Raw genomic sequence first — 13,735 nt, 5'->3', positions numbered from 1 at the left:
TTTTATATCCAGCAAATTTCTAAATTAAGCCTATTTTATATCAGCCTCTATCTGGAGGCTTGCAAGACCGTAAGACAGAGTAACAGAATTAGACTACTCATCGAGTCTGTTCTGCCATTTGATCGTGGCTGATCTGTTTCTCATCCTCATTCTCCTGTAATCCTAGATCCCCTGACTAATCAAGAACCTACCTATTTTTGATTTAAATACACTAAATGATTTGACCTCCATACCCTCCTGCAGCAATGTTCAGCACCCAGTGGTTGAAGAAATTCCTCCTTCTCTCAGTTGTAAAGGATCGTCCCCTTGCTCTGTGTTTTCCTAGTTTCTCCTACTAGAAGAAACATTTCCACATCCGCTCTGTCCAGGCCCCCTCCCTGTATTCTGTAAACTTACAATCCGATTTCCCCCTTAGTCTTCTAAACACCATTGTGTACAGATGCAGAGTCCTGAACCACTCCTTCTTTGACAAGTCCTTTGCCCTGGTCCATTTCTATAAACCTATTCTGCTTCCTCCCAATCACCAACCACTGCCATGGCACATTCTTCTTGTGGTAAAGCGTTCCCAATATTCCAAATGTGGTCCGAGCAGAGCCTTAAACAGCCTCAGCAGCACATCTTGATTCTTGTATTCTTGTTCTTTTGAAATTAATGTCACCATTGCACTTGCCTTCCCTAACCACCAACTGAACTTGCATGTTAACTTTGAGAGAATCCTGAAGTACGCCTCTCGAGTCCCTTTGCCCTTCAAACTGTAGAAGCCTTTCTCCATTTGAAAGTAATACATAACCAAACACTTTCCCACAAAGTATTCCATCTGCCACCTCTTTGCCCACTCCCAACCTGTCCAGTCCTTTCGCAGCTTCCCTGCTTCCTTGACACTAACCTGCCCCTTCACCTATCTGTGTGTCATTTGCGAACATGGCAACTATGCCCGCCAGTTCATTCATCCAAATCATTAATGTATACAGTACAACCTCAATTATCCGACAGGATCTCAAGATCCCGATGTGGTTAATCCGAACGTTCGATCATCTGAACAAAATACGCCCTGTGCATGTCTTTCAAATAATCAAGGTTGCCCCTGTAATGTGAATAGTTGTAGTCCTAACATGGACCTCTGTGGAACTCCATTAGTTACTGGCTGCCGTCCTGAAAAAGACCCTTTTATCCTGTTTCTTGCCTTATGTCAGTCAGTCAATTCCCTACGAATGCTAGTACCTTACCTCTAACACAACGCTTCTTATCCTTTTTAGCAACTTGCTGTGGAACACCTTGTCCAAAGGCTTTCAGGCAATCCAATTTGATCACGTCAAGTGGCTCTTCTTTGTCTAATAGATTTGTCAGGCATGAACACCCCTTGACGCAGCTGTGTTGATTCAGCCCTATTTTACGAATACTTATAGTTACTCTGCAATTTCATCCTTAATAATGGACTAAAATCTTACCATCATTTGAGGTCAGGCTTACTGGCCTCCTGTCCTCTGGCACCTTTCTTCCCCCCCCCCCCCCCCCCCCAAAAAAAAAACAAGTGGCACATATAGCTATTTTCCAGTCCTCTGGAACCCTCCCTGATTTTAGTGATTCCTGAAAGATCACCACTGATGCTTTTACACTATCCTCCACTTTCTCCTTCAGAGCTCTGGCGTATAGCCCATCTGGTCTACCTATCTTGACACTATGCTTTTTCTTTCACTTCATGCGGTTTCTGATTTAAAGATGCATTATGTAAGGCTCCCAAACACACCTCATCGGGCCAGTTGTGAGATGTCACTGCTTCATTTATATTATATTTAATAGTCCTTTGATTATCTCTATCAGAGCTATTTAAAGGACTTGACCATAATATCTTCAGAAAAAAGACTTGCATTTATTATCGTGCTTCTCATAACCAATCGGCGTCTGTGTGGTTTACAGCCAGTGAAGTACGTTTGAAGTGTAGTCACTGTTATAATGTAGAAAATGTGTTGGTCAGTTGATCATGACCAATAATGCTTGTGATGTCAATGAGGGATACATTTTGGTCGGGGCATGTTGGGTGCTTGCTTTGGTTATTTCTGTATAGCTTTGATGTCTTGGATGTAGGTTTGCTCGCTGAGCTGGAAGGTTTATTTCCTAATGTTTTGTTACCCTACTAGGTAACATCTTCAGGGAGCCTCAAGTGAAGCAATGCTGAGAATTCCTGCTTTCATAGAAAACATAGAAAAATACAGCGCAATACAGGCCCTTCAGCCCTTGATGTTTCTATTTATATGTTTGGGTTTCTTTGGGTTGGTGAAGTCACTTCCTGTTCCTTCTCCCAGGGGTGGTAGATGGGGTTGTTTGTTTGTTAAGAGTTCCAGTTGGAATGCCATGCTTCTAGGAATTCTCATGCGTGGCTTTGTTTGGCTTTTTCTAGTATGGATGTGTTGTCCCAGTCGAAGTGGTGTCCTTCCTCATCCGTATGTGAGGACACCAGTGAGAAAGGGTCATGCCTTTTTGTGGCTAGTTGGTGTTCATGTATCCTGGTGGCTAGTTTTCTGCCTGTTTGTGCATGTTAAACCCCATCTATCACCCCCCTGAGAAAAGGAACAGGAAGTGACTTCACTACAGGAAATAACATCACAGGAAATGATATCACCAACCCAAAGAAACCCAAACATATAAATAGAAAACAGGAATTTTCAGCATTGCGTTGCCGAGGCCCGCTGAAGATGTTACCTAGTAGGGTAACGAAATGTCTGGAAACGAACCTTCCAGTTTAGCGAGCAAATCTACATCCAAAACCTCAACCTGAGCTACAAATCTTCTCAACGCGCTAAGCTTTGATGTCATTCAACGTTGTGCTGTAATCTTAAGTAACTGTTTTTGGTGTTATTGACTGTAATCCAAGCTACTTTAAATTCACCATTTCTCGACTAGTTCTTCTTTTAAAAGCCATAAACTGGCTCCACTCTTATTGATCACCCATTACAGAGCAACCTCAATTATTCGAGCAAGATCCTGAGGCTTTGGTAAACTGTGTCAACGACAAAGCCTGAGACCTGCTAGCGTAAAAATCTCCTGCTCCACCTTGCATTGTATCACTTGATGTATAATACTCTATTTGAAAGAAGATCCTCTGTTGTAACATAATAGCTACATATTAAATAAAAGCTTAAATAAGAGAACTTACCAAGCAAGAAAAGCCAAATCTGGGACACTGCGAGCCTGTTGCAAGGGGAACACGTACCATCACCATCCACCGGGGATACTGCAACTTGGTCTCCCACCCGCTCCCTGCAGCCATCAGATCAGTTATCCAAACATTTAATTATATGAACAAAATACTCCCCACCTGTGTCAGTCAGGTAATTGAGGTTGCTCTGTGTGTTTCAAGCAAGGAGGCTGCCAGTGATAAACAAATTTTTCTATTCAACAGCTTTTGTACCTTTTAAAATACTGGCCACTAACACCCTTCCCTAAAACTCATTGCATACTTAGAATGAATACTGTGCAGTTACAGTTTAATGTGAAAACCTTACAAGATTTTTGCATTCAATACTGTTTCCCGAGTGCCTTTGAGCTGACCAGATCTGTTTCTGGTGCTCACAGTTTAGTGTTGACCAGGAGAGTGAAAGAGTGCCGACTTTCTCATTTGAGTTTGGCGGGATATGGGCTGGGTGCTGGCAGGTGGGACTAGATTGGGTTGGGATATCTGGTCGGCATGGATGTGTTGGACTGAAGGGTCTGTTTCCATGCTGTATATCTCTGACTGAGTAGTGCTATGGGATCTTTAATTGTCAGCAGTTCTTTTAATGTTTTGACGTGTTTCACTTAACACCACCATTATTGAGGATGCCTGTAACTAACTGGTTTTTGGTTCCCATGTAGAAAATGATGCTGAGCTTCCATGAAGAGCAGCAAGGTCTACCGGAAAGCTTCCTTGCCACTTTCCCCTCATTAATTAAAGTGGACGTGCACTCGAAAGTGACAGATCCTAGTGTTGCTAAGAGTATGATGGGTTGCTTGCTTTCATCATTGAAAGCTAATGGTAAGTATAAATGCTTTTTCTCATCTGAGGGGCAACCATGATGATTACTCATTATTGAAAGTAAGTGTCCCACTACAATGTGGAATGTATTAAATGGTTAGCTGCCAAAATGTTGTTTATTTTTTCTCCTCTGGACCATACACACACACTAATTTATTACCATCTAATTACTTGAAATAATTGGTTGGTGTATTTTGTTGAAATGTACCTGCCTGTTAGTATTGCCCACAGGTTGAGGGACTTCAATCATGTAGAAAAACTTGAAATTTGGTATTTCTTTTTGTGTCTCAAGTTTGGGGGTAGGAAGCTAAAGTAAGCAGCTGGAAGTTGTTGAAGTGATGCTTTTCCTTGATATTATGGGAGGAATGAAGATAACTACACAATAGCTACAATGTGGAGTTCTCTGTACATACGGTGAATTGCATGTTCTCTTCAGTGTGTTCTGTGTCCATTTGTAAAATGTGTACATTGAAAGATGGTTATGAAGGGTGAAGAGGGGAATTAGTTTGAAGTGATGCCTTGTGTGCAGTTTTAAGCATTAAAAGTGGTTAGCTTCTTTTCTAGATATTCTGTGGATCCATCCATATAATCATCCCCTTTCTATCTTGAATTGCAAGCAGAGGATCGCAAATGTTGTGCTCTTGTTCAAGAAGAGCAGTAGAAATGACCCAGATAATTATAAATCAGTGAGTCTTATGTCTGTTGTAGGAAAGACTTTGGGAAGGATTATAAGAGAAAGCATTTATAATCATTTAGCAAGCAACAGTTTGATTGGAGATAGTCAACCTGGTTTCATCAAGGGCAGGTTGTGTGTCTCAAACCTGATTTGAGTTTTTTAAGAAGGTGACCATGTGGATGAGGGTAGGGCAGTTGTCGTGTACGTGGACTTCAGTAAAGCCTTTGATAAGGTTCCAAATGGTAGGCTTTTGGAGAAAATGCAGAGGCATGGGATTGAGGGTGATTTAGCAGTCTGGACTAGAAACTGGCTTTCTGTAAGAAGGCAGCGAGTGATGGTTGATGGAAAATATTTAGCCTCGAGTCCGGTTACTAGTGGTGTGCCACAAGGGGATCTGTTTTGGGACCACTGCTGTTTGTCATTTTTATAAATGACTTAGATGCAGCATAGGTTGGATGGGTTAGTAAGTTTGCAGATGACACTAAAGTTGGTAGGGTAGTGGACAGTGTGGAAAAATGTTGCAGGGTGACTTGGATAAACTGTAGAATTGGGCTGAGAGATGGCAAATGGAGTTCAATGCAGCTAAATGTGAGGTGATTCACTTTGGGAAGAATAACAGGAAGGCAGAATACTGGGTCAGTGGAAAGACTCTTGGTAGTGTTAATGTGCAGAGGGATCTTGGGGTCTATAGATCCCTGAAAGTTGCCACCCAGGTTGATAGTAGTGTTAAGAAAGCATACGTTGTGAGGTTTTATTGGTAGAGGGATTGAGTTCCGGAGCAGTGATGTCATGCTGGAACTGTACAAAATGTGGCCTCACTTGAAATATTGCGTACAGTTCTGGTTGCCCCATTACAGTAAGGATGTGAAAGCATTGGAAAAGGTGCAGAGGAGATTTACCAGGATGTTGCCTGGTCTGGAGGGATGGCCTTATGAGGAAAGGCTGAGGGGTTTGGGTTCCTTTCTCATCTGAGAGAAGGCGGCTAAAAGGGATTTAATAGAGACATAGAAGATGATCAGAGATTAGATAAGGTGGACAGGTGAGAGTTTTTTTCCTAGGATGACGTCAGCTTGTATGACAGGGCATAGCTGCAAATTGAGGGGTGATAGATCTAAGACAGATGTCAGAGGCAAATTCTTCACTCAATGGTAAGGGTGTGGAATGCCCTGCCTGCCAATGCAGTTAACTCAGCCACATTAGGGCCATTTTAAAAAGTCCTTGGATAAGTACATGGTTGATGGGATAGTATAGGGGGAAGGGCTTAAATTAGTTCACAGGTCAGCACAACATCGAGGGCCGAAGGACCTGTTCTGCGCTGTATTGTTCTATGTTCTATACTCATGTAGTATTAATAAGGGAGAACTTGTTGATATACTATATGGTTGAATTTCTGAATGGTATTTGTTGAAATGCTACATAAAATGTTACTGTGCAAAGTAAAAGTAGAACTAAATGGTGACAGGTGTGAAATACTTGCATTATTTTAAACTGGCAGGCATAAATCCACTTACTGATTGGTGGAATGTGACAAGTAGGGTTCAGATATCTCACAAAATACGAAACTGTGAAGAGGGCATAGAGGTTGTAGACTAATATAAGTGAGTTGGCAGAAATCTGACAGATGGAGTATAATATTGGAAAATGTGAAATGTTCACTTTGTGAAGGCTAATGGTATGCTCTTTTCCAAGAAGAACTGAACATTACTAATTCTACAGCACATTAGTGACGCCACATCTTGAACACTGTACGTAGTTTTGGCTGTTTCCTTTAAGGAAGGATATAAATGTGTTAAATGAAGTTCAAAGGAGGTTTAACTTGATTGGTATCTGGAATGAATGTGTTGTTTTATGATGATAGAGGTTAGGTTTAAGGTATTAATTGAACTTGGGTAAAGATGATAACCTGTCTGGTGATGGCTTTGGCCTGTGGTTCAGTGCATCAACTCATGCTTGGGTTGCCAAAGATGTGCCCAATTGATGTCCCTTTATGCCTACCTTTAACTATATGGCTGGCTTTGCACAACATGAAGTGGCTAAATGGTTGAGTGAGTTTTAGCCAGTTTTAAATGAATTTTCCATCTGTTGCGAAGGATTCCATCCTTTTCATGAAGAGCATATGAAATAGATATGTCAAAAGCAGTACTGTCAATATGCACTTTTGATCTTGTAAGTTTAGTCACAAATATGCCACTTGAAGAAACTGTTAACATTTGCACCCGTGACCACAGTGTCATGGCAGTCTCTAGATGATCGCTGTTCTCCGAATCTATTTTCTTCAGACTCCCTCAAACTTCTCAACTGACTTGATTGAGGGCAGTTTGAATGACACTATATACGCTTAAATAAATGGCGTTATTGTGGGGTTTCTGCTAGGCGCAAGAAGTGTGATGTCAGTGGAATTAACATTGTGTACCCCTTATTACTAATAGGCTTGCAGATTTGCAATACTTAAATCCAGAGCACCATCAAAGTTGCCTTTGCACAGCTTAAACTCCATCCTCTGCTCAGTTAATGTTGAAATGGAACAAGCTTACTTTCCTTTTTTTTCTTAGTTGAGAAATCAGTTTTTTATAAAAACTGTTTTGAGTTTGTGCTCCCTGATCAATATACATGCTAGGATTCCGACCGTTCCACGTAGTAGATATTTTCTAATTAGCCTGGTTAGACATATTGTTACATACCTTTGGAACCAGTGGGGCTTGAACCCCAGTCTTTTGGATTAGCAGTGGCACTACCACTACATCACAACAGACCTTCAACAGTTTCATGTACTACATGTTCAATCTTTATTTTTAACTATGTGAATAGGGCCCTAGCCATCTGTTCCTTGTTGAAGCTTAATGCTGTGATGCTGAATTTCAAATCTATACCTGACAGTGACCACTGAAATCATTCTCATTGCATATTACTCTAATTCATGAAAAGCTGGCCACTGTTTTTGGCACTGAAGTGTTTAGTCTAGCTTGGATTTCTATGGAAGGGGCCAGTGCCTCGAAGATTTGAACAGGTGAAGTCAGATGGTGTTACTTTTCAGTAAACACGTGTTATCTCCTTTAACGGGATGCTGCCGTCAAGTTTTCTAAAAAAAGTTTGCTGATCCTGCCAGTGAATAATGTGATTTGAGTTTCCGCGCAAATGCGTTATCAGGTACCAGGCTGAAAATCCTAGCAACTGGAGGCTGTATCAAACAACATATCACTTCGACTGTAGGCAGCCTGTAGGTAGTTCCCATGCAAACCACCGATCTCCATGTCGAACATTGCCCATTAGCAGAAGCAAATCTAATGTTTACTAAATAATTCTGACTGTTAATTACACCAGAAACCAATTTAAGATTATTAATTGGACATTTGGTGTCTTGCATTTGAACATGCTAGAAGCTATCTATGTTAACATACGGTGCCGTATTAATTGTAAACAAATTGAATTAATCTATGAACTACACTATTTTTAATTCTGTGAAGGGTCATGGAGACCTCTCTCCTGCCACATTCCCCATGACTTCACCCTGACCAGTCAGTCTCGCTGCCAGCTCTGAGGTTGTTTCAGCTCAGGTTGACAGTTCCTATTGCATCTCCATGCCAGCTGTGATCCAACCTGTCAGTGCCCTCTTCTGTTGTCTAAATTGTGTTCCCTTTCCAGTGCCAATGACTGAAAGATGAAAAGCTTCAACTTTGCTGAAAAGAGACATGAGACTCAATGGAATATGATGCTCCAACAGTTAGTGAATCCCTGGTCCTAGCTCTGAATGAGAAGGGGAGGAATGGTAACTTGGTCATTTTTGCACTTTGTCTTTTTATAGAGAAGTAGTAGAAAGGGAATGTCAATGACTTGTACCTTCAACATAACAGTTTACATTCATATACCATCTTTTTACGTAGTGAAACATTTCAAAATGCTCTGCAGTAGTGATTATTGAACAAAATGTGACGCCAAGCCATATGAGCTGCTGTTGTGAGCGACTGAAAACTATTTCAAATAGATTGGTTAGTCAAATAGCTCACTGGAGTCTGGCAAGGACAGCAGATAAAAGGGAATTGGCCAGTGCTGAATCCCGGGTATGTGAAGTATCCATTTCTCTGCAAGTTGTTTGTATTCACTCTCAATGAGCCATGCTCTTACTTCACTCTTTTTTTTTCTCTTTTTAGGGTCCCGAGGAGCATTCTGTGAAGTAAAACCCTCTGATCGACGAGGTCTGGAATTCTACAGAAAGCTGGGCTTCTTAGAGTTGGCCAAAATGGAAGGATTCCCAAAAGAGATGTTAGTTCTTGGAAGGAACTTGTAACAGAACCCTGTGCAACGTAGTGTAATTAAAGGATGTGTATAATTAAATGTATCTAAATTTAGCCTTAAGCTGAATAACCTGTGTTTAATAATGTTTTATATTTTCTTTTTTTAATTTGCAATACGTAATAAGGTGAACTTGATCTAGTTGGCACTTTGTGAGTTGGGTGGAACTCCACTGATGCAGTAACAAAGCATTATCATCTTTGTTCTGTTTATACCCTTTTCTATTCCTCGCCTTCACATGAGCAATTGTTTGGTATCAGAAGGGAAGTTGCCTGGTTCTCTCACTTCAGACACTAGTCCCAAGCTGATCGTGTGAGCTTGCTGTGCAGCCATTTAAACTACTATGTCAAAACCTGGTCATATTTTATAACTAACCATCCACAGAGGAGCAAGTGGAGTTTTCTGTTTGCGGTGATGATTGAGCTCAGTTCAATGTTGGGTGGGAGGCTTTGGAACTTTATCTGGTCTGCTTTCTGCATTTTTTAATATCCTATGAGAAGTAATGGATTTTGTCTGTCTTTTAAGGATGCTTTTATATTTAGGTATTCTCATTTTGCTCTTAAGCAGAATTATTTCTGGATAAAGGTATAGGCTGTAAATGCTTACAATCTGAAATAATTGCAAGAGTGCTTGGAATGCACAGCAGCTTAGTCAAACTCTTTAAAGGTAAATGGCTGATTAATAATTTGGGTGCAAATCCTTTATCCGAACTTGATTTGAGCAGTACATCTAAACCATTCAGTGTGTGAAAGTTTCTTGCTTCTGTTAAGACTGCAGTCCACTTTCAAGTTGGAATTCAGTCTTTGTTTTGCCAGACAGTGTTAACTTGGCAAAATGTCCCAAGTTCGTTCTCAGCAGCAGTCCTGTGAGATTTTACCTTCCCGCTGTATTACTATTAGGTATTGATGGTTATATGTAAAGTGATGGGTGTGACGGTTTCTCTCCTCCCCGCAGTTTAATAAGCACAGTGGCTCAGTGGTTAGCACTGCTGCCTCACAGCACCAGGGTGTCAAGTTCGATTTCAGCCTCGGACAACTGTCTCTGTGGAGTTTGCACATTCTCCTTGTGTCTGTGTGGGTTTCCTTCCACAATCCAACGATGTGCAGGTCAGGTGAATCGGCCATGCTAAATTGCCCACGGTGTTAGGTGCATTAGTCAGAGGGAAATGGGTCTAGGTGGGTTATTCTTTGGAGAGTTGGTGTGGACTGGTTGGGCTGAAGGGCCTGTTTCCACATTGTAGGTAATCTAATCTCATAAACTCTTGGATATCTATTCCTAGTCTTAGTTGTTTACTTTGCAAAGATGATTCTGGATGTAGATGAAAGCAAATGATGCACAGTTGCAGTCTCTGCTTTCACAGCCTGGTTTGTTGTGTGCTGCATGAGGTATCTCTCCTTGTCCTTGATACTTTGTGCATCTCCAATCTTTTTGTCATCTGATAGGAGCAGTCTCTCCGTTCTATAAACCCCTCAATATTTCAAGAAGTAGAATCTGTCTTGCATCGCTAAATATTTACTCATATACTTGAGGCAATAATTAAGTCGTGGGGAACATATCACCCATCACATTGACATCAGGAGAAAAAGCTGAATGTCTCCTTGGGCTAGGAAGGGCCAATATTCCCTGATAACTGCAGCTTTTTAAAAATTCATACATGAGATGGTGTTGCTGGCTAGATCAGCATTCATTGCCCATCCCTAATTGTCCAGAGGGCAGTTTGAGTCAACCACATTGCTGTGGGTCTGGAGTCATATGTCTGGCAGACCAAGTGAGGATGGCAGTTTCCTTCCCTAAAAGGACGTTAGTGAAACAGGTTGGTTTTTCTGGCAGTAGTTTCATGGTGGTCATTAAACTGTTTTAATTCCAGATTTTGTTTAATGAATTAAAATTCCATCATCTGTTATGGTGGGATTTGAACCCAAGCCCTGAGAGCAATCTTAATAGACCCGCGATAAAACCACCAGGCCATCACCTCCCCAAACATTCTTGTTCGTTTGGCATGCAAACACTCAATCTGTGAATCAAAGTTAAAATTTCACTCTTTGGTTTCTCACATCCTCTGGTTCTCTTAATGCAAACCCCTAATCTGTAGTGTTTCCACTTGCTGGAGATAGAAAAAGCAAATTTATCTATCTTTGCTGAGCTGATGCCAGGATTCCTGCAGCCTCTATTATAATTTTCTGTCTGGGATAACGTGTTCAAATGGCACAGTTGCTTACTTCCTGAATACTGTATTGAATGAGAAATTGCTGAAATTCCTAAGTTCCGTTCACTTTTTTTTCAAACATACAGCCTATACTTGCACACACTGCAAATCTGTCCTACTCCTTTACTTCCCCACTCTGTTTAGCTTCTAAAACCAAGTAGTATGTTTGGGATCAAAAATCTCACTTCTCCTACCCAGCCCCAACTATCGCTTTGAAAACAAATTTTGCACGATGTACCACTCTCCTAGGTCACCTCTAATCATATATAAAGGCTTTTGATTTGAGTAAAGCACAATGTTAGAATCCAAATTTTTAAATTATATTGTTACTTGGATAAATATGGAACACAGAATATTCAGGTTCCATTCATGATCCCAGATAGATTTTAAAAATCTGATTTTCCAGACCGATCTATGGACTAATTCAGTTTGACAATCTGTTTCATAAAACCAGATTAACATCTTGCCTACCTTTTTTTTTGTTTCATTTCTCCCCTGCCTCTAAATTTTCAACAAATGTGAAGCTGTATTCTAACTATTGTTTCCTGACTGCCTACTTGAAACGGTCACTGCTAGCCTGCTTTTTTTTGTTGTCCTGTAATGGTGCTAGAAACCAAGGAGTGAAAACGATTGCATCTAGGTGGAGTTGATTGGCAGTACGTTGACTGTTTTGAGGGATTGCTGCTGTAGAAAGGCTGTGGGACATCCAGAAAGGGGAAATTTGGCATAAAAAGCTCTGCCGAGTGGAAACTAATGAGTCATTTTCATGAGTGGAAAGAAAATTGCTGAAAATTGAACTAAAATATCTAAAAGGTTGGATAAAGGTGTCTGGCTGCTAGATCAGTTTTCTTTTTAAAACATCAACCTGCTGTGTATTCAAGAACTTCTTGTTGCATCAAGTAAAATGTGAACACCACCTTGTTAAACATTTCTCCAAATTAATTTCTTCTGGGAAATTAGGAGTAAATCGTTACTTTGAACCACTTCACTGCTATTAAAAGGTTCCAGGGCTTTGATCCAGTGATCGTGATATTTTCCTAGTCAGGGTGGTATATGAGAAAGATATCTGCAAGTGGTGGTGGTCCTATTTATTTGCTATCCATGTCCTGGGTAGTGGTACTCATTGCATGTTTCAGTGCTTTTCCTCTTCCTCTACCAGGGATCAAACTCTTGTGTTTTGTGACCAGATAAAATGAAACAAATGCGTAAAGTTGCATTTAAAGTCTGAAGTTACAGATTCTATTCACCTAAACCTGCTGTGTGGCTAGTGAAAATATTTTGAACTGTATAGCAATGGGACAAAATATTAGTTCTATAGAACTTAGGGTACATGGCAATGACCACTTTCTGTCAAGTATGTTGATGCTGATCATTAGCATCATAAATATGATAGCTGTCAATACTTCAGTTATTTCTGTAAGTTGGTTGGAACTTAGCCACCCTTCTGCTCTAACTTTTGCACCCCTCTTTGAAAAAGCACAGACATGCTGCTAGATCTTGATAACTGTTAATTGGTGCTCATTCGCCAAAGCTTCCAACCCTCATCAGTGGAGGACAAGCCCAGACATGGAAAGAACTGTGTACATATAAATTTTTTTAAAAGATGATCTTTTGTGTGTCTTTTTCTTTTAATGTTTGGGTGTAGGCTGGAAGGGCTTGTTTGCGCAGTAATCGATATTTGTGTTAACACAAGAACAGCCAAACATATGCAGCTGGTCTTTTTGTCAATCAAATCCTGATAAGTGGATTGAACAGTCTCACTGATCTATTATCGTTGTAGATAGTTATTCCGTCCCGGGCTGAGGGTAGAGAAAGCGACTCTGAAGCAAAATTCTTAAAAGCATAAATGAACAAGATTGTATCATAGCCAACATATATACATATTCAAGATTATTTTCAAAAGGATGGAATACCAGCCACTTCTCCTCCTACGTGAGACCTGGCTTCTTGTAGTCTACATAGCATGATTAGATTCTTGGAGCATGGCAGTTTCTGGAAGATAGTCTGCTAGTCTCAGGAGCCTTTTCTAGTCTCATGTATGTTTGGAACTATCTATTGTCTACCAGATGTGCCCCTGTCTGCCACTGACCTGTGACACAGCTGATGTTCTGTCCCTGGCTATGGCTGCCCTGCCTTCGAGACACCTGACTGACACTACTGGTTCCATTCAGCCCTGAATCTTGAAGGATGACCCTTTCTTTCTCACGCTCTCTCACTCTTTCCCCGTCGTAACATTATCACGAGTGCCCTCCAAACCACCTCTGCTTTGTGTACAACATTGGTCCTCTTTGTTTTGGCCAGGGAAAAACTTACTCCAGCAACAGTAGTGGCTCAGTCTCTCTTTTTGGATTATCCTTCACTTTTTAGGATTCCCACCATTCGGACCCCTCGACTTCACTCTGGTCTTTTCCAGCTGCAGTCAAACATGGTTCTTACTGGTTGAACATTAAGGACACCGATGAGCACTGGGACATTGAATGCAGTGTGTTATAGTACATGCTGATGTTTCATCCTCTGTCTAGGTGACATCCTCAGTGTTTGGGAGCCTCCT

At 40.9% G+C, this 13,735-nt stretch overlaps 1 protein-coding gene across 2 annotated transcripts in view; it reads left to right on the top strand.

The window, feature by feature from the left end:
• The window catches only part of oga (O-GlcNAcase), a 53,794-nt gene extending 41,003 nt beyond the window's left edge, over nucleotides 1–12,791 (top strand). For both annotated transcript variants that reach the window (XM_060842193.1, XM_060842192.1), the window contains 2 exons: nucleotides 3,853–4,012; nucleotides 8,837–12,791. In XM_060842193.1, the coding sequence (XP_060698176.1) occupies nucleotides 3,853–4,012; nucleotides 8,837–8,973 (297 nt within the window). In that variant the 3' untranslated portion in view covers nucleotides 8,974–12,791. The remainder of the gene's footprint in view (nucleotides 1–3,852; nucleotides 4,013–8,836) is intronic.
• Nucleotides 12,792–13,735: the final 944 nt, after the last annotated feature.

This window comes from Hemiscyllium ocellatum, chromosome 22, assembly GCF_020745735.1.
Source record: "Hemiscyllium ocellatum isolate sHemOce1 chromosome 22, sHemOce1.pat.X.cur, whole genome shotgun sequence".
In the NCBI taxonomy this organism is placed as follows: Eukaryota; Metazoa; Chordata; class Chondrichthyes; order Orectolobiformes; family Hemiscylliidae; genus Hemiscyllium; species Hemiscyllium ocellatum.
The sequence above is the reverse complement of the archived record's forward strand: the minus strand, read 5'-3'. Positions and strand labels throughout refer to the sequence as shown.